General features: G+C 45.4%; 1 protein-coding gene across 1 annotated transcript in view; it reads left to right on the top strand.

Annotated features, from left to right (window-relative positions):
* The window catches only part of LOC109075104 (potassium channel subfamily T member 2-like), a 52,826-nt gene extending 36,921 nt beyond the window's left edge, over positions 1-15,905 (top strand). The window contains 4 exon segments of the mRNA XM_042719153.1: positions 87-215; positions 5,231-5,519; positions 14,315-14,399; positions 15,417-15,905. Of these exon segments, the coding sequence (XP_042575087.1) occupies positions 87-215; positions 5,231-5,519; positions 14,315-14,399; positions 15,417-15,531 (618 nt within the window). The 3' untranslated portion in view covers positions 15,532-15,905.
* The last annotated feature ends 5,719 nt before the right edge of the window (positions 15,906-21,624 follow it).

Raw genomic sequence — 21,624 nt, 5'->3', positions numbered from 1 at the left:
CCACATGCTCATCTAAATGACTTTTATTAGATTGCTATTTTAGATGTTGTTTTAGCACTGTTACAGTTTTGTGTATTACATTTCAGATGAGTATCACAGAGGAAGACTTGTTCATTGAGACATATGGCAGACTGTATGAAATACTCTCCTCCACTGTAGGAGACATTCCCATCGGCATCTACAGGACCGAGTCTCAGATACTTGAACCTCCTGAGGTTTCATTACGTTTAATCCAACCACAACATGTACACTTTTAGATCAAGAGAATCAGTTACACTGGGAAGGAAGGGATAGGCAGGAGCCAGCTTTACCCTTTACTTAATCATTAGTTTTTACGAATTATGTGAACTCCACAAAATTTGATCATTTTTCTATGTATTGCCATTTTTTGTATCAATTAAATTTTTGTATCAATTTTTATAGAAAAAAGAAAGATTGATTCTGTCAGAAAATAAAACATGAAAGAAATTGTGACTTTTTATCTCACAATTCTGACTTTTTTTCTCAGAATTACATGATATAAACTCAAAGTTATGAGTTCTAAAGTCAGAATTAAGTCAAGATATTAATTTGCAATTCATTGACTTTCTTCTCACAATTGCAAGTTTATATCCAACAATTCTGGTTCCCTTTCAGTCGGTCACTCTCGACGCCACGTTGGTGACCGACGAAAATGGGATATCGCTATGATAGACCAATCTACTTTGAGTGTAAACTAAACGAGCCAATGCACATTGGCATGCAATTATTGCATCCAGCTGCCGCTGATCACAGCGTGAGTATAATAAGGCAGCAGGTGCAATGCATACCAGCTTTTCGCTTCGGAGCCGAGCGTTAGTATCGTTCTGCTCAACTGTGTCTGCTGTGAACTATGTGTTCAGCATGCTCTCGGAAGCTTCATGTGTTGGCGAGGCGGCGCTTCAACGGCGCTTCAACGGCGTTCCAGCATCGAGTGGATTGCACACTTCAGGCTGCACTACCCCCTGTCGTGTTGCAAGCGGCCAATTCCCCTGTGCGCCTCAGCACTAAAAGATCATTTCCTAAAGAGCAAATTTCTCTAAAAGAGCTCCATAGGTGCATCTTTGTAAAGACGACTGATCGTCCTTATAAGGATGCCGTTTCACCCATGTGTTTCTGGGTGCGGTCGTTACCTGGCAACGGGTGATGGTCACGATCGCTGCCTCACGTGTCTGGGCAAACACACTGAGGTAGCTTTCGTGGATGAGTCATGTTCCCACTGCGGAAAGATGACCATCTCGGAGCAGCGAACCAGGCTCCACTACCTTCAAAAAAGGGGGCAGAGTCCCGTTGCTGCTGCCACGATCTGAGGCTCGTTCTGGCGGCCGACAGATGAGAACCACTTCCAGCAGTAGCATGGGTGGTTTGAGGATTACAGTGGTGGCAAACCCCGCAGGGAATCAACCCTCTGGGGACCATCACTCCTCTTGCATCTCTGATCCAGTGGAGTAACACTCTTCAAAGAGCGTACCAGCGGTATCCAGTGGGCCTCCCCCGACCAGATGTTGATCTCAGCATTGGAGGGAGAGCTGTCAGATGAAGATTCGGGATGGTGCCAAAGCCTGAATTGGAACTGAGGATGACAGCTATGCTTTCCCGGGCCGCCAAGAGGGTAGGGCTCGAGTGGAAATCTCCACCGCGTCCCGAGCCCTCGAGGCAGGATGATTGGTTTTTCAAGGTGGCTCACGCTGGTTCTCAGCACCCCACCCTGGTGCCTTTCTTCCCGGAAGTGCATGATGAGCTCACCAGGTCATGGATGGCACCTTTTACCGCCAGAAACCGGCCAGTGGGCTCCTCCACTTTTTCAGAGGCTCCTGGGGCATATGGCGGCCACAGCGGCACTTACACCGCTTGGCCTGTTGCATATGAGACCACTCCACCACTGGCTTTATGGCCGAGTCCCGAGGTGGGCGTGGAAGCGCAGCACTCACCGGGTCCAAGTTACACCGGCCTGTCACCAAACCCTCACCCCGTGGTCAGATCTTGCATTTCTCCGGGCAGGGGTGCCCCTAGAGCAGATCTCCGGGCATGCTGTGGTTTACACGGATGTCTCCACCACTGGCTGGGGGGCCACGTACAACGGGCATGCAGTCTCAGGGGTTTAGACGGGCCCGCAGATGCAGTGGCACATCGATTGCCTAGTGTTGTTAGCAGTGCGCCTTGCCTTGAACCATCTCAAAGGTCGCGTATGAGGCAAGCACGTGCCGGTCCAAATGGACAACATAGCGACCGTTGCGTACATCAACCGACAAGGTGGTCTGCACTCCCGTCGCATGTCACAACTCGCCCGCCACCTCCTCCTTTAGAGTCAGAAGGTTCTGTGGTCACTTCGCGCCGTTCACATTTCGGGCCTGCTCAACCGTACAGCCGACGAGCTGTCTCGAGCAATGCTCCCGGTCGAATGGCGACTCCATCCCCTAACAGTCCAACTGATTTGGACACGGTTCAGAGCCGCTCAGGTAGACCTGTTTGCTTCTCCAGAGACCTCTCACTGCCAGTTGTTCTACTCCCTGACACTCGGCATGGACACACTGGCACACAGCTGGCTGCAGGGCCTACGCAAATATGCATTTCCCCAAGTGAGCCTTCTCGCACAGACACTGTGCAAAGTCGGGAGGATGAGGAGCGGTGCGGGAGGATGAGGAGCGAGTCTCGCTAGTGGCGCCGTATTGGCCCACTCTGACCTGGTTCCCCGAACTAGTGCTCCTCGCAACTGCATCAGAGATGGGGCACCGTTTGGCACCCGCGTCCAGACCTTTGGATACTCCATGTCTGGTCCCTGGACGGGATGCGGAGGTTCTAGGTGACCTACCAAAAGAAGTAGTGGACACCATCACTTTGGCAAGAGCAACGTCTACGAGACACGATTACGCCTTGAAGTGGAACCTGTTCGTCGAGTGGTGTTCTTCTCGTCGAGAAGACCCCCGAAGATGCCCGATTGCAGTCATGCTTTCCTTTCTGCAGCAAGGGCTGGAGCGAAGGCTGTCTCCCTCCACCCTCAAATTCCAGCTTGCCTCTATTGCTGCGTACCATGACCCCGTGAATGGGAAGTCTTTAGGTAAGCATGACCTCATCATCAGGTTCCTTAGAGGGGTGGGGAGGTTAAATCCTTCCCGGCCCCCCTCTATACCCTCTAGGGACCTGACTCTAGTGCTAAAATCACTACAGCTGGGCCCATTCGAGCCTTTACATTCAGCTGAGCTAAAGTTTCTTTCATTGAAAACTATGCTCCTGCTTGCTCTGGCCTCCATCAAGAGGGTAGGGGACCTGCACGCATTTTCGGTCGATAAGCCCTGAGATGCCTTTGCTCCGTCTGACTCCCAGGTAATCCTGAGGCCCCGGCCCGGCTACGTGTCCAAGGTTCCCACTACACCTTTCAAAGACCAAGTGGTGAACCTGCAAGCGCTGCCCCTGAAGGAGGCAGACCCAGCCCTGGCTTTGCTCTGTCCCGTCCGAGCATTGAGATGCTATGTAGACCGGACACAAAGCTTCAGGACCTAAGATCAGCTCTTTGTCTGTTACGGAGGCCGGCAGAAGGGGAATGCCATTTCTAAGCAGAGGATTGCCCACTGGATTGTGGATGCCGTAGCCCTGGCTTATCAGGCACAGGGTGTGCCCTGCCTGTTCAGGTTGCGAGCTCACTCAACTAGAAGTGTTGCATCCTCCTGGGCACTGGCTTGTGGTGCCTCGCTGACAGATATTTGTAGAGCTGTGGGCTGGGCGACCCCTAACACGTTCGCTAGGTTTTATAGCCTTCGTGTAGAGCCGGTATCCTCCTGTGTTCTCACCTCAAACGGGTAGTGGCACCGAGAGGCCCCGGTTAGTGTCGGCTTGCTAAAACTGCTCCAGAGTGTCTGTACTGTAGACCCTGTTGAGATCCTTCATCACCCTAGGCAGCTGGACGTGGAGGAACGTCCGGCGCCAGGCCTTCATGATGAATCCATACGAACCATGGAAGGCTGGGTTCCATATTGAGACCTAAGCGGTACTCGTATGCGTATAGTCCACAGTATAGCCTTAGAGCCCATGTTTCCCAGGCAGACTTCTGCATTTCCAAGAGGGTTTGAATCACCTAAAATTTCTTCATATACACCTAAACGGATGCTATATGTGTATTTGCTCCCAAGACCTCCTTCGGGAAGGATGGGGCTTCCGCAGCGTCCCTGTTCCAAGCGGAACGGGTATGTTTTCCCAGTGTTATCTAATCTCACCCAGTGAGGTAGTGCTTTGACAATGGTGTGTGGAACTATTGTTCTGAACCCCAGCCTTCACCTAATAGGGATACCATTTTCGTCGGTCACCGACGTGGCGTCGAGTGACCGACTGAAAGGCAACATCTCGGTTACGTATGGTAACCCTCGTTCCCTGAAGGAGGGAACGGAGACGCCACGTCCCATCGCCATGGTTGCTGTACCACCAATGAGCCGCTGGGTCTCCGGCTCAGCTCCTCAGCAAAAACCTGGTACGCATTGCACCTGCTGCCTTATTATACTCATGCTGTGATCAGCGGGAGCTGGATGCAATAATTGCATGCCAATGTGCATTGGCTCGTTTAGTTTACACTCGAAGTAGATTGGTCTATCGAAGCGATATCCCATTTTCTTCAGTAATCCGACGTGGCAACTCCGTTCCCTCCTTCAGGGAACAAGGGTTACCATATATAACCGAGACGTTTCTTCTTTTCTCAGAATTGTGAGATATAAAGTCCAATTCGGAAAGTTTATATCTCACAATTCTAACTTTATAACTCACAATTATGAGTTTATATAATGTAGTTCTCAGAAAAGAAGTCAGAATTGCAAAATGTAAACATGCAAATGCGAGTAAAAAAAAAGTTGCGATTACCTTTTCTATTTTTCCAGTTTATTCTTTGTAACCAAAGTTTTGTAACCAAATCTTGGTTTTTGCCAAACATTTTTCCCTAATTTGAAATTAAAATTGTTGGATAATTTTTCTCATTATAACACTGGTAACAAAGTTAAATACTTACATAAAATAAAAATGGAGAAAATGCTATTAGATGTTAAAATTTTTTGGAATTGTTCCTTTTAAAAAGAAAATAAATTCAGTAATAGGACTATTAAAAAAAAAGAAAATCTGCAGTTAATTGAATAAAAGTTACAGAATAAGAGGTTAAAATTATGTATTGTATATATCAGCATGTTGGAAATATCAAGAATGACAAGATGAACCTTGTTTTTCTTTCTTCTAGACTCCACGATCCCAAATGTCAGACAACGTGTCAGTCTTTGAGGAGGGAAAGGACCCGGAGGAGCAACAGCAGGGTCTTCACTGTGAACCGCCAGACATCCAGACTCATTCTCTGCGTCGAAGGAGCATGCAGTGGGCATCCAGTCTGCTGGGGCCGTGGCATGCAGAGCGTGAAGCAGACAGACTGAGCCAGCAGCGCAGCGTCCTGCTCTCATGCTCCGAGAGACAGGAGCTCACTGAGCTGGTCAAGAAACGCATGAAGAACCTTGGGCTCTCCACACAGGGATTCGGTGAGATGCCAGTCGAATTTTACAGTGAAATCATTTCAGAATGAAGTATTTAGAATGTTTACAAATTATTTTATTTCATTTTAAGAACTCTAGAACCGGGGTGCACAATTAACCTGTCCTTAATAATCTGACAAACCTTACTTAACTGGCAGCCTAACATTTTTGAGTTTTCATTGACTTTGAAAGATGGTGAGCCATTCTAAAATGACTAAAACCCTCTGACAGCAGGTTGTCCAGATGAAGGCCAATAGGAGTCAATAGCAAGAGAAGATTTCTAGAATATTGCATCTTTACAGTGTCACTAACTCATTTCCCCAAAAAGACTGGTCATCCACGAAAGACAAATGCACAGAGGACAGGATAATGTGGAGAATCTCAGTGGGCAATTGGTTCAGCACTGCAGCTGGAATTGCTTGAACAGAGTAAGAATCTGTCTCGGCTTACAGTGTCTTGACCTTTAAGGGAAGACAGAATGAAAGTGCTCTCTGCAGTGACCAAACCTCTCATCAGCAGAAAGAATCAAAAGGCTAGGCTCACCTTTGCTGAGAAGCATGTTGTGTGGACAGAGAAGAACTGGTTCAAAGTTCACTTCAATGTTTATCAGAACCTCCTGCAGCAAAATGCTGTTCCTTCCCTGTGTTCATTGGGCCTCATTCATGAAACTTCAGAGTAATTTGCGTGTAAAACAGACCTCCCCGACAACTCCACTCCGGATTCACAAACTCTTCGTAAACGTCCAATTTGATAGTTAAACATGTAAGGAATAATGTATATCCAGCCGGTTGTTATTTGAGATAATTGGCTGGATGTACATTATTCCGCTTATTACACAGCTACTTGCCACATAAGTAAATAATTAGATGCAAAATATTGATTTGAGCTTCCGTGAAGACAGCAGTTGGAAGAAAGTGGCAAATTCAAACTAAATGGACATTTAAGGGAAACGGTGGTAGTAATAACCACTTATTACACAACATTTCACCACAAAAATAATTAAGGCAATAAAATAATTAAGACGAAGATGTTTAAATGTTTTAAAACCTTACCAGTTTGTTAGTTCTCTTAAACAATCGTAGCAAAATGGCAGCAGCTGTGTTTGTATGAAACAAGAGTGAGTCCACGATACCAGGATGACATAATTAAATAACTGTACACCATTTTGAATTGAGTTTTAAAATTTTATTAGCTAAACAAATGCAAAGCTTCCATCAAGAAAAAATAGTTCACGCAAAAGTACAGCGCCGACTTCAGTTACCCAGATGAGCCTGTGTTATCAGCTTTTACCGGTTGTTATTGAGGGATAACATACCTTGGAATGTCGTGACTGATCAGTCAGAATCAAGTATTCCACAGAGCTGTGTAATAAATGTATGTTAATGAATTCCATTTATTCTTAAATAGGGTGCTCGTGCACACTCATTCACAATTAGCATAATCCCTGCCTATGAATTACAGCTACGCAAATTGCCTGTCCAGCACCGCAGTGGAATATTCTGGTCTACTTTCTCAGGTTTGGCTCCAGTATATTGGATAAATGCAAAAAAGACTAGGCCATATGCCTAACAATAAATATTCAATAATATGTGACCACCAACAAGTTATTAGCCTGCTGCAAAAATGTTAGGCGCTCTTCTTAAAAATACCTGCTGGTGGCGCTTGAGAACGCTTTGGTGGCACAGAGTTTTTCCAGCTGAGATGCTTAAGAATTTTACTAAATATAATAAAGCAGTTATCCAGTAATATTGACTTCTTGTTTTACAAGTAGGATGTTTAGGTATTTGTCCCGCCCCTCCTCTATATATGGCTGGGTAAATAGTGACAGTGACGAATGCTGCCTTTTACAATTATCAACTCAGCTGCAAAAAATGCCTCCTATCACACAGCAAAACAGGTAACACAGTTCCTTGAAGCTGAAAACATTGTCCAGTCCTGATCCAAACCCATTGGAAATTTTCTGGAAAATCCTTGGTGACAAATTTATGGTTAAGAAACCCACTAGAGTCACCGAACTGTGGAAGAAGAGTGGACCAAGATCACATTAGAGCAGTAAGAGAGACTAGTGATGTCCTGCAGCCACAGATGTGCTTAAGTCATTCAAAGCAAGGGCTTCCATTCTTACTAATTTTTGACTGCTGTAACCTTAGAAATTTTAGTTGTAATCTTTCTTCGTGCTACAATCATTGTTGTTTTCTTTTGATCACTGTGTTTTCCACAAAATGAATTATTTTTGTCGAAGTGCCTTGGTTATTTTGTAAAACGTCTTGGTTACGTATGTAACCCATGTTCCCTGAAGGAGGGAACGGAGACATTACGAATGGGATCTCGCCCGAGAGCCCAATCACCTTCGAGTGGTACAAAACGAGCCAATGGTACACAAAGTACCTTGGTCTGCGGGATTTGCATCGCGAGCTCCGCCCCGCAAAGCGGGTATATAAGGAGCAATGCGAGCAACTCGCATTCAAGTCTTCGCTGAGGAGCCGAGCCAGTGACCCGGCCATTCAGCGGAACAGCGATGTGGCAAGGGGACGTAACATCTCCGTTTCCTCCTTCAGGGAACGAGGGTTACATACGTAACCAAGACGTTCCCTTTCAGTCGGTCACGTTCGACGTTACGAATGGGGTCCCTTACAAAACGCCACATGGCTGTCTTCCAGCGACCCTTGTGAGTGATAGCACCCTGTCGTGAGGCCAGCACGAGTGAGGGCCTATAGCTCACACAGAATACACTGGGTAGCATATTCCAGCTGGACGTATGCTAGCAGGCCACCTGCCCGTGGGAGGACTTACCGAAGGCAGGTATCTACCAAGGCGGTGATACATAAGAACTCTGAGGTACCCAGCCCGCAGGGTGGAAGTTTCAACGACAGAGCTGGCAAGGGACTTGCCAAGGGAAAGACACACGCTGCAGAGAGACTTACTGTGGAGATACACACGTGGGATTACCCAGAAAGGGGAATCACAACACATGGAGGCACCTAGTCCCACACAGGGCTGACCCAAGGGCATGTACGCAAGTGTTGGACATCAACAGTGCTGGAGGAACCCAGGGGTTCTGACTGAGGAACTCACCTGAGGGGAATAGCGCACGCATCCAGTCCGTGGAGTGAAATGGCACAGCAAGCGGACTGACACTGAGCAGGTCCTTACTGGCCCGAAGGGGCGAGTACCCGGGAGGACACGGGCTCTACACGGAGATTATAAAATCTCGAAAATGTGTTAGGTGTCGCCCAGCCCGCAGCTCTACAGATGTCTGCTAGCAAGGCGCCATGCGCCAGCGCCCAGGAGGAAGCTACGCTCCTAGTTGAGTGAGCTCTCACCCCTAGGGGGCATGGCAGGTCTTGAGCCTGATAAGCCAGGACAATGGCATCCACTATCCAGTGGGATAACCTCTGCTTGGAGACAGCCTTTCCCTTCTGCTGGCCTCCGTAACAGACAAAGAGCTGGTCTGAGGTCCTAAGGCACCGAGTTCTGTCCACATAGGTGTGGAGCGCACGTACTGGACAGAGCAGCGCTAAGGCTGGGTCAGCCTCCTCCAGGGGCAGCGCTTGCAAGTTCACCACCTGATCCCTTAAAGGAGTGGTGGGAACCTTGGGCACGTACCCAGGCCGGGGTCTCAGGATAACGTGAGAGTTAGCCGGCCCGAATTCCAGGCACGCTTCGTCAACTGAAAATGCCTGCAGGTCCCCGACCCTCTTCACCGAAGCCAAAGCCATCAGGAGCGCAGTTTTCAAAGATAAAAACTTTAGCTCTACTGAGAGCAAGGGTTCGAAGGGAGCTCTCTGCAGTGCTGATAGAACCACTGCGAGGTCCCAAGAGGGGACTTGCTGAGGGCGAGGCGGGTTAAGCCTCCTTGCTCCTCTCGGGAACCTGATGATTAGATCGTGCCTCCCAAGAGACTTACCTTCAACAGGGTCATGGTGAGCCGAAATGGCGGCCACATAGACTTTGAGGGTGGAAGGAGACAGCCTTCGTTCCAACCCCTCCTGAAGAAAGGAAAGCTTTGACCCAATCGGACATTTCCAGGGGTCTTCACGCCGTGAAGGACACCAAGTGACGAAGAGGTTCCACTTCAAAGCATAGGCGTGTCTGGTGGACATGGATCTAGCTGAAGTGATGGTAGCTACCACCTGTGGTGGCAAGGTACCTAAACCTTCCGTGACCCGTCCAGAACCCACACATGTAGGTTCCACAGATCGGGACGTGGGTGCCAGAGGGTGCCCCGTCTCTGAGAAAGAAGGTCCTTCCTCAGAGGAATTGGCCAGGGAGGGGCTGTCGCGAGGAGCACAAGTTCGGGGAACCAGGTCCGGCCGGGCCAAAAAGGCGCAACCATAAGGACCTGCTCCTCGTCCTCCCTGATCTTGCAAAACGTCTGTGCAAGAAGGCTCACTGGGGGAAATGCATACTTGCGCAGGCCCAGCGGCCAGCTGTGTGCCAGGGCGTCCGTGCCGAGGGTGCCCTCGGTCAGGGAGTAAAACAACTGGCAGTGGGAATTTTCTGGAGAGGCAAACAGGTCTACCTGAGCATCTCCGAAGTGTTCCCAAATCAGCTGAACTGACTGGGGGTGGAGTCTTCATTCCCCGGGGTGAGACTGCTGCCGTGAGAGCTCGTCGGCTGCACGATTGAGCCTGCCCGGAATGTGAATGGCACGAAGCGACCTCAGATGCTTGTGACTCCACAAGAGGAGATGGCGAGTGAGTTGCGACATGCGGCAGGAGCGTAGACCACCCTGATGGTTGATGTACGCTACGGTCGCAGTGTTGTCCGTACGGACCAGAACGTGCTTGTCCCTCAGCAGGGCCCTGAAGCTGTGCAGGGCAAGCCGTACTGCTAGCAACTCGAGGCAATTGACATGCCACTGAAGTCGGGGTCCTGTCCAGGAGCCCGATGCAGCATGCCCGTTGCACATGGCACCCAAGCCCGTGGCAGAGGCATCTGTTGACACAACAACATGTCTGGACACCGGTTCTAGGGGCACGCCGGCCCGTAGAAACAAGGGGTCCAACCACGGGGTGAAGTTTCGGCAGCAGGCCGGAGTGATGGTCACTCGGAGCGTGCCCTGTTGCCATGCCCATCTCGGGACTCGGTCGTGAAGCCAGTGCTGAAGCGGTCTCATATGGAGTAACCCGAGCGGTATGACTGCCGCCGCGGACGCCATATGCCCCAGGAGCCTCTGAAACAGTTTCAGTGGAACCGCTCTCTTGCACTCGAATTGTCTCAGGCAATTCAGCAGTGACTGCGTGCGCTCGTCTGTAAGCTGCGTGAACATGGCGACCGAGTCTATTTCCATACCAAGAAAAGAGATCCTCTGCACAGGGGAGAGCTTGCTCTTTTCCAAGTTGACCTGAAGACCCAGTCGGGCAAGGTGTCTGAGCACCAGATCCCTGTGCTCGCACAACCATTCTCGAGAGTGAGCTAGGATCAGCCAGTCATCGAGGTAGTTGAGGATATGGACACTTTGTTCCCTGAGAGGAGCCAGGGCTCCCTCCGCAACCTTCGTAAAGACGCAGGGAGACAGGGCCAACCCGAATGGGAGAACCTTGTACTGATATGCCTGCCCCTCGAAAGCAAACCGAAGAAACGGTCTGTGTCGAGGAAGAATGGAGACATGAAAGTACGCGTCCTTCAGGTCGATCGCTGCAAACCAATCCATCGGACGAATGCATTCGAAAATGCGCTTGGACGTTAGCATCTTGAAAGGAAGTCTGTACAGAGCTCGGTTCAAAGCACGCAAGTCCAGGATTGGCCGTAACCCACGTGTCTTCTTGGGTACTATGAAGTAAGGGCTGTAAAAGCCGGACTTCATGTCGGCTGGAGGGACCGGCTCTATCGTGCCCTTTGCCAGCAGGGTCGCGACCTCCGTGCGCATGACAGGGGCATCTTTGCCCACCATCGTCGCGCAGACACCCCGAAACCTGGGGGGACGCCGGGCGAACTGAATCACGTAGCCAAGCCTGAGCGTCCGGATGAGCCAGCGGGAAGGCCTGGGGAGCTCTAGCCAGGCTCCCAGAAACCGAACCAGCGGGGTCAAGGGGACTACAGGCGTACCCATGGTGGGGCAGCGTGGTGGAGCAGACAGCCCCGGCATGGGAGGCATAGCGTCCCTTAGCGGGGGCGGAGTGCGGGCACTCGTCTGACTCCAAGCAGCAAAGAGGGCATGAGAAGGCGAAGCGTTCTCGAGCCGGCTTTGCATGGAAACTGGCAAGGGGAGAGGAGAACAAGAGCGGCGAGGAAGCACGTCGCCAACTGTCGTTCGTGGCCTCCTGGGACCCGGAGGTAGAGGAAACAGCTCTTTTAGTGAAGGATTGGGTACCACCGGCCGCAGGGCCAGTGGTGGAACAAAATGAAAACGAGAACAAAGGATTCTCCCCCGGCCCTCCTCCGGGGGAAGGAGTGGTCCTGCTACCATCTCCTGACGAGCTGACGTCTCCAACTCCGGGTCGCCCGTCTCAGGAACGCCGCTTGGCCTGGCGTTTGGCAGGCTTAGGGGCAGAGACGGGTTGCGCCGCCCTTCTGCAGCCATCTCCTCGCTGCGGCCGGGGTGAAGGCTGCTGCTGTGGCCGAGCGGGAGTGGAGGAGGCCACAGGAGGGCGCCCTCGGCGACGAGCAGGCTGCGGCGGCTGCGCCGGCGGCAGGGTGAAAGCAGCAGTGGGCCGCCGGGGCAGGATGTGTCTGATGGCCTCAGACTGCTTCTGGGAGGCAGAGAACTGCTGGGCAAAGCTCTCTACCGCGTCGCCGAAGAGGCCATCCTGGGAGACCGGGGAGTTGAGGAGCTGAGCCCGATCAGACTCCCTCATATCTGCCAGGTTCAGCCATAGGTAGCGCTCCTGGACCACCAAAGTGGACATCACCTGACCCAAGGAGCGCGCAGTGACCTTCATCGCCCGGAGAGCGAGGTCGGTAGCAGTGCGCGCCTCCTGCAAAACCCCTGGGTCAGCACTGCCCTCGTGCAGCTGCCGGAGCAGCTTGGCCTGATAGACCTGAAGTGAGGCCATGGCATGCAAGGCAGAGGTGGCCTGGCCCGCAGCTCTGTAAGCCTTGGCCACAAGAGTGGATGAGAACTTACAGGTCTTGGAGGGCAGCTTGGGACCACCACGCCAAGCGGAGGCGCTCTGTGGACACAGTTGCATCGCAACAGAACGCTCCACCGGGGGAATCCCAGCATACCCCTTGGCCGCCCCGCCATCGAGGGCAGTGAAGGCGGAGGAAGTACCAGAACGGTTTCGGGCAGTTAAAGGTGCCTTCCATGAACTGGTTACTTCCTGGTGCACTTCCGGGAAGAAAGGAACCAGAGGGGGGTGCTGGCGATCCGCATGAGCAGCCCCCAGGAACCAATCATCCAGCCTCGAGCGCTCGGGACAGGGCGGAGGATTCCACTCAAGCCCGATGCTCTCCACTGCCCGGGAAAGCACGGCCGTCAGCTCGGGATCGGACTCGGACAACGCTGGCACCCCCGAGGGAGGCAACGCAGCCGAACCCTCATCTCCCGAGGACTCAAGCCCGCCTTGTGATGCGGCGATCGACATACAGTCCTCTTCGCGAGCCCCCGAATGAGATCTCAGGAGCCTGAGAGGGTCCAGCAAACTCATCCGGAAACTCAACCGGCTGCGGCGTATGTGAGGGGGGTGTGGTCCGAGGAGGTTGGCTCGTCGGGGAAGCCCACACAGTAACCCTCAGATCACCCTGGACACCAGCCGAAGTAGCCCTCTTACGAGAAGAAGAGCTAGAACGGGGTGTGACAGAGGGGACTCTATACCTTTTAAGGTAATCGAGTCTCGATCTCAACGCCGAGATGGTCATGTCCCCGCAATGAGAACATGAGCCATCCACGAACGCAGTCTCAGCGTGCTGAAAGCCCAGACACGTGACACAGCGATCGTGACCGTCACGAGGAGCGATGTATCGACCGCACCCAGAAACGCACGGGCGAAATGACATCTTTAAAAAGATGCAAATCGGCCCGTATCTCTTTTTGTGAAAGAAACCTTGCTCTTTCAGAGGTGTTGAAGCACTCAGGGGAACGTGGGAGCTGTCGCAGGAAACCCAGACGAACCGCTGAATCGCGCCGCCACACCAACACCAGCTCTTGCTTGTAACACTCCGGTGATAGCAGCAAGCGATGTGCTCGGCTCCGAAGCGAAAGCTTGAATGCAAGTTGCTCGCGTTGCTCCTTATATACCCGCTTTGCGGGGCGGGGCTCGCGATGCAAATCCCGCAGACCAAGGTACTTTGTGACCGACTGAAAGGGAACACTGTTCTACTAGCATGGTATAGCCACAACTATACCATGCTGAAAGGGAACACTGACCGACTGAAAGGGAACACTGTTCTACTAGCATGGTATAGCCACAACTAAAATTCCTTCAAAATTTTAATGATGAAGACTACATTATTTCTGGAAAAAAAAGAAAAAAAAAACTGTTCCTAAATTGTTCTCTAATTTTGATCTCCACATTGATTTTATACCTCCTGTTTTCAGTTTAGTGTCTTATTATCAGGAAATTGTTTTGGAGTTCTGTAGAATAACACATTGCAATGACTGAAAACCTCTAGAACAGCGGTTCTTTACTCTGGCCCTCGACGTCCACACTCCTGCAAAGTTTAGCTCCAACCTTGATTAAACTCATCTGCTTGTAGCTTCCTAGTAATCCTGAACACCTTGATGAGCTTGTCATTGTGTATTTGTTTAGGTTTGGAGTCAAAATCTGGAGAGAAGTGGACCTCGAGGGCCAGATTTGGGAACCCCAGCTCTAAAAGAAGATTGTAGTTATGTTATTAACATTTGTCTCTTAATCCAGATGAGCCGAATAATAACCAGAGCAGTCACTCATATGCCTTAATCAACCCGTCACCAGATACAAGACTGGAGCTTAATGACATTGTGTAAGTGAAGCTGAATCTATTGTACTTCATAGGGACACCATCAAATTCTAGCAAAAATGTGATTTTCTTAATTATTAGTCTATTTTAGTAGTTTTGCATTGTAATAGACTAATAGAATATTACTATTTTTTTTTTTTTTAAATAATTAAAATCATACTAAATTAAATCCTGGGTTACACTTTATTTTGATATTCCACTTTAGACATTTTAATTACTGTACAGTATGTAACTTTGCAACTACATGTCAACTAATTCTCATTCATTTGCAACTACATGTCTGCTAACTCTCAGAGTAGACTGTTAGGTTTAGGGTTAGTAATAAGTAATAAGTTGACATATACTTGCAAAGTATGTTGTATTTTGTGGAGCCATCAAAATAAAGTGTTAGAAGACATTAAGCAGACAGTCTACTAATACTCTAATGACTGCTAGTTGACATTTAGCTGCAAAGTTATGTTAAAATGTCTAAAGTGGACTATCAAAATCAAGTTTTACCAAATCCTGTACAGCTAACACTACATATACTGTATAATATATGTATATTTTACAATTAAAATGATCTAATAATAATAATAATAAAATATATATAAATAATAATAAATAATATATTATAATAATATGATAATATATAGTATATATATTCAGACATATATTATATTATATTATATTGATAGCCCAAAACAGGTGCAATTACAGTATGAGTGTTTTTTATTTTAATGAGAATTTGGAGGTGAAATTTGCTTAATTGTCAATTGTTATGAAAAATAGAATTCTATATGTCAGAATTAAACAAATCTCACTGATCTTTAAAATTACATTTTATAAAAAAAAAAATGTATTTCTTATGATTTCTTGTATAAATTTAATTTCTATATATTGTATTCTATATATATTTATTATCTATGCTGTCTGTTGGTTTTAGGATGCAGTATGACCAAGAGATGATATTCAGCCTAATGGTTGTATCGTATATATGTGGCTGTATGTACTTTTCAGTTGTATTTGTTTTGGTTTCAGGTACATAATCCGTAAAGATCCTGTCTCATTAAAGCTAAACAATACTGACAAGATCAAGAACAGCATGAGGAGTGATTTACAAATAAGAGACAGGAACACAAAGAATAATCTCTGAATGGAGATCACAACCACAACAGCTGTTTATCTTCACTGTGACACGAGTAATGCTTGTTCTTCAGCATCAGGTGAAGCTCTGAAAGCCATTAATGTATTACCTATACACACTGATGTAAAGCCTTTGCTTTATCATACTGTATTTGTTGCTGCCAGCATGCTCCTGCCTCATGCTCAGACTGACACACAGAGTTCAAAGGTCACACACAGTGATCCAGTTAAAGTTTTCTGTTTCTGGCTGGAACTCACATTAGGCAGCTGCTGAATTCCTGTCAGACCCAGCTGCAGTAATGCATGGATCTGCATTTCTCACAATCCCACTACATGTATATACATAGTGCCAGTGTAACCCACCTAAAAAGACCACAAAAATATCTACCAATAAAAATATTGAAAACACTGGATATTAACAATTACTTCAATTAATATTTCAATCCAAAATTAAGATTCTGTCATTATTTGCATGTTTTGTGGTGCTCTAAACTCATATGCTGTTACTGCTCCATGAAGCAAAAACTATAATAATTTTACCCATATAGTTACAAATTCAGCTGAAAGCCTTAACTTGGGGAATTAATGACAGGAGTGTGTGAAGTGTGCAGGACTAGTTTCGATCACACAAGAAAAATAATCATGTTTTGATGAATCAGAATTATGACAAAAATTCAAAATGAGATGTAGTAACTATTAGATAAAAGGTCTTAAATGGGAGAAAAATAAATAAATTAACAGTTGAAACTGACCTAAACTGATGTCATGATAGTCAAAATTTGGATAAAATTTGTAATTATGACCAAACAAAATCTAAATTATGATTCAATTATGACGAAGTTGAAATTGACATGTCAAAATTTACAATCAAGAATCAAAATTGTCATAACTGAGACAAAATATCGAATGACAAAAAAAAAAAATGAGTTAAATTAAAATAAAGTTGAAAATGAGATAGTCTAAACTGAAAAAGTGTTAAAAAAAGATGATCTACCAAGGGTGCAACACTCACTTTTGAAGAATTCCAACTTTATTGATTAAAAAACGTGAGGTTTCGGCCATAGTCAAGGCCTTCTTCAGACATCAAGAACACTGACACATACTGCACTCTTACAATCAGCAAAAGATGTGCTTCTCTACTAAATGTCTTCCTATCAACAACAACAACAACAACAACAAAAAAAAGGAAATAAAAAGAGAGAGAGAGAAGTCCTAACAAGAAAAAAACAACAATTACAACAACAATCAAATGCAACATACCATAATTTTTGATTAATTCAATTCAATTCACATTTATTTGTTTAGCGCTTTTCATGATACAACCCATTACAATGCAGCTTCACAGAAAATGTAAATTTTTACATTACATTTAGGAGTAGCCCATCAGTAGTGACTATGTCAATGTTATGTCCATATGGCAGATACATGCAAAGAGAATCATCCAGTTAGTTAGACATATATTCAAACAAAAGGTGAACACTATTAACAGCAATGATTATATGTTGCAATTGCAAGTTGATTCAAGGTTGGCTTTATCTGAGGTCCTCATAAGGGTTGGCATCTTCTCTTCTCAGGAGTATGATCATCTCATTTCTTCATAAGGTCTGGATCCAGGCTGAAGCTTGCTAATTCCTGGTTACCTTGGTATGCCCACCCTGTGGCAGAAACAGAGAAACAAAATAGAGAAAAATTAGCGTAGCATTTTGACTTTACACATACAGTATGCATATGCATATATATGCATATACCCCACAGAATAGTCATGCTAATCTCTATAAAATTTTTCTTGTTTCCTCACTTGTAGCTCCTCATAAGCCTGTCAGGCTTTCTCTTTTAGACATTTTAAAGTGGTGGAGAAAAGATGATGATCCTCCATATTTTATTTTAATGCTGTTTCAATTCTGTTCAAATCAGTTTCAAGAAGTGTTTCCATCTTCTGTAAAAAATCATCGCTGCCTTGAATGTAAAAGAACATATTTCCAAGATGTCAGTCCAAGCCTTTTAAAAATCACCATTATCTTACCAAGTAGATATTCAGATAACGTTATGCCATGTAAATAGGTCTTATCCAAATTTAACTTGGAAGTTTTTCACTAAGCCGATTTATTAGGGAAAATTAATTTTCAATGTTTTATCTTAGTATCACTTTTATCTTAGTAAGGTTTGATTTGTGGGATTTACTAAAGCATTTTTTAAATTGGTGCTTCTGTAGAATAATTGTGCAATATACAATTTTTCTACATTACCAACTTATTTGCAAAGATGTGCAATATACTGTACACTAGAGAGACCATGCTTTAATAATCTTCCTTATATCATCTTTTGTTTTCCTGAGAAATTACATTACAGTTTTAGTCTGGCTTTCTGATAGATGGTTTTGCCAGTGCCATTTTAATGCCAACAAACAGACAAAAATAAACCCTCTCAATGCACCAGCAAACACAAGATGCACAACATTCATAAAAATATTTAGAGACATTTAAAGTCGTTCTGTTCTAAAAAAAAAAAAAAAAAAACTTGTGTGATGGCATGCTTGATAATGCACATGCTAGCAGCTGAACCAGCCAAACCTGTTGATCAGAAGGGTGTTTCCACATCTGGCAATGTACAGTCATACAACACATTTGCAAAACTCGATCAACGCAAAGTACGTGCGGACAGTAGATGTCATCACTGATTAAACTGGTTCTCTTTCATTTTTTCCAAGTCATGCCACGCCACTCACATCCAAACAGACACAATGTAAAGGTGCGATCACATTTAGTGTAGTGAAATTTAGATTTATACATCATCTGAAAGAGTTCCATTGATGTGTGGTTTATTAGGATAGGATAATATTTGGCCGAGATAAAAAAAAAGAGAGAAATATTAAGAAATAATCCTTTAAAGTTGTCCAACTGAAGTTCTTAGAAATGCATATTACTAATCAAAAATTAAGTTTTGATATATTTACGGTAGGAAATTTACAAAATATCTTCATGGAACATGCTCTTTACTTAATATCCTAATGATTTTTGGCATAAAAAATATCAATAATTTTGGCCCATACAATGTATTGTTGGCTATTGCTACAAATATACCTCATCGACTTCAGACTGGTTTTGTGGTCCAAGGTCACATTTGAGAAGTATTTACTCACATAAGCAACATAGAGAAGCATTAAACCATTGCCTTTTTTGTTATTCAAAATATCTAATGTGTTTCTTCCAAGTATTTCAGTGTATAGTGAACTTCCTCAGTGTATAGTGTATATAGGCAAGTTGGCCTTGTAATAGACTATGAAGTTGCACTGCAGTACACCTTTTTACATGAGATCTTCAACATGGGAACTGTGCTGGAGGAGAAGGTTGTATTACACAATTTCACCAGCGTACCATGCAGCTTTGCCATGCTCATGTATTCAACCACCGTGGATTCCAAAAGAAAACCGAACATGGCAGGAGGAGGAAGCGCTACTGCTTGCTTACTTAATCAAACAGCGGAAACATGTTATAAAAGGTAAGTTTGCGCACGTCTCTGTCTCTTCAGTGCCATCACAAGCCCCTACTGGCAACTACTAACCACTTGAGAGACCACTCGAACTGTCTTAACTGGGAGAGTAAGAGTGACTCTTAGCTTTAAGAAATTTGATAACTTGCTTTTATACTTAAGTTTGAAAGTAGGAGTAAATTTAATGAATTCTCAGCATTTAAGACTAAAATGGCACTTTGAGAAGCTTGATAAATATGGGCCCAGATTAATAGAAAATAAAAAGAATTGTCATGTCAAAATATTTTTGAAAAATTATTATATATCCAGATATCAGACAAAACTCTTTGGGCTGGTTTCACAGATAGAGCTTAGACTAAGCCAGGATTAGACCATAGTTTAATTAGAACATTTAAGTATAAACATGCCTTAGAAAAAAACATTACTGATGTGCATCTTGAGACAACACAAAGGCACTGACATGCTTTAAGATCAATCAGTGCAGATTTCTTTCAGTTGAAACAGCTCAGACTTACATTTTAGTCCGGCACTAGGCTTAAGCCTTGTCTGTCAAACCGGGGGTTGGTGTATTTATTTATTTGGACCAAAACAACTCCAATCAAACCCCCACCCACTGTGGGCATTCCCACTCCAAGTTGAACTCAAATAGTGACAAATATCTACACCTCAGTATTGTAGTACATTATAAAACAGTATCCTACCTACACCTACACCTACCCCTAAAGCTACTTGATACTTTATTTTCAACTTTTTGATTATTTCCTTCATTTTTATTGAAAATAAATGACTTTCCGATGTGATGTGAGATGTGAAAAGGGAGAAAAACAAGTTCGGCAAAAAGGCGGATTTGAACTCGGGTCGATTGCTTCAAAAAGACTACACTACACGCTTTACCATCTACAACACTAGAGCTGTTGTTTGACACCTGTCTTTTGTAATGTTATCTAGCTCAACCTCACGTTGGTGGGTGGAGTTAGTGTAAATAGCCTCTGCCAACAAGGCAGACTAGTTGCACTTAGTGTAAATGGACATTGTTTTAATTATGAATACAAAAAAAGAAAGAATAATTGCGTCTTTTCAGGTTTATAGGTTTTCATGTCATGGTTTTATACTAATCTCGATTTCTCAAAATGATTCACTTGTTTGTGAAGATTGTTGCTTAATAAGAGATTATATTTTCAGTTTTTTTTTTCAGCAAACCCTACAGTATGCCTTAAGAAAACTTCAGAATATGGGACGAGTTGATTATTGATTATGATTATTTTATGTTTTAGAAAAAAAGGTGGTTATTTAAAATGGACAAGTGCAAGCATGATTTTTGTAAAGGTATGGTAAAACAATGTAATACGACTTTAGAACAAAATCAGGTTGACTAATTATTTATTGAATTTATCCATACAATCCTATAGTGTGGAGTGGTAAATAAAGTTACAACTATGATTGAGAAAGAGAGAGAGAGAGAGAGAGAGAGAGATCAAAATAATAAAGGTTACAAATATAAAAGAGCACATAAATGGTGTGCTGGGGCTACTAAACCTGCTATTTGCTTGGGGTCCTTGATGTTGCTAAGTCTGAGTCAGGTGTGCATCGTTGATCATTATTCAAGTAAAAATATCTTCTTTGCACTTAGACTGTAAAGAAAAGGAGTGGCAAACCATAGGAAGAGGTAGAGACTTGAATGACGAGCTATAAAAAGATACAATGGCAAAGCCCACAGCATCTATGTGCAACAGGACTGACGAACAGCAAGCATCTCATTCAGACCAAGCGAAAGGTACATCAAACCAGACAATGCAAAGGCTTTTTTTCAAAAAATATATTTTTTTGTTGTTTTTGTACACTGAGGACACATAAAACTGCTTTCTGGTGTACATAAACAAGCAGTTGTTGATTGGTGCACTATGCCTGCAATTTGAATTAATTGTAAAATAGCAATACTGCAGTGAAAAATACTATTGTCAGGAATTCACCATCACAGCCACCCCAATCATCACCAGCACCTGATCCCAATCACTCCCGATCCCAGTCGTGTGAGTACTGATCACCTCCATCTGCACCCAGCAATCACTCACCTGTATAAAGCCCTCATCACGCCAGTACTCTGGTGTCTGGTCTACTGTTCACGACTCTCAACAGTTGCCAGACTCTGCTTCACTAACTTGTGCTTTCGCTGCCTTCAGATCTCCATTACTGTCCTCCTGTGAGTCTCCTTCATTGTCTCCCCCCAGTCTCAAGATCCTGGACTCTGTGCTTACTCCCTCAGTGACTTTCCATTCATTGTTTTATTCCATCCTGTTAATAAATCCTCTACTTATCACTAACCCTCCGTTTCCACCCTGGTTTGTGACAGAAGACCAGACCTTGAACAGACACTCTATGGACACTCCCCCGCTCCTGCAGACCTTCTCAAGTCAACATCCACTCCCCAGTCTGCCTCTGCCAGTTCCATGGCACTGCCTGCTTCCTATGCGGTGGAACCAACTGGATGTGGTGGCTTTCTGTTACAAGTCTCCTTGTATATTGAGGCGCAACTGATGAGAATCTCAACCATCTGTACAAAGGTAGCATTTCTGATTTCACTACTGTCTGGGTGTGCCCTGCTATGGGCAAAGAC

This window comes from Cyprinus carpio, chromosome B2, assembly GCF_018340385.1.
Source record: "Cyprinus carpio isolate SPL01 chromosome B2, ASM1834038v1, whole genome shotgun sequence".
In the NCBI taxonomy this organism is placed as follows: Eukaryota; Metazoa; Chordata; class Actinopteri; order Cypriniformes; family Cyprinidae; genus Cyprinus; species Cyprinus carpio.
The sequence above is the reverse complement of the archived record's forward strand: the minus strand, read 5'-3'. Positions and strand labels throughout refer to the sequence as shown.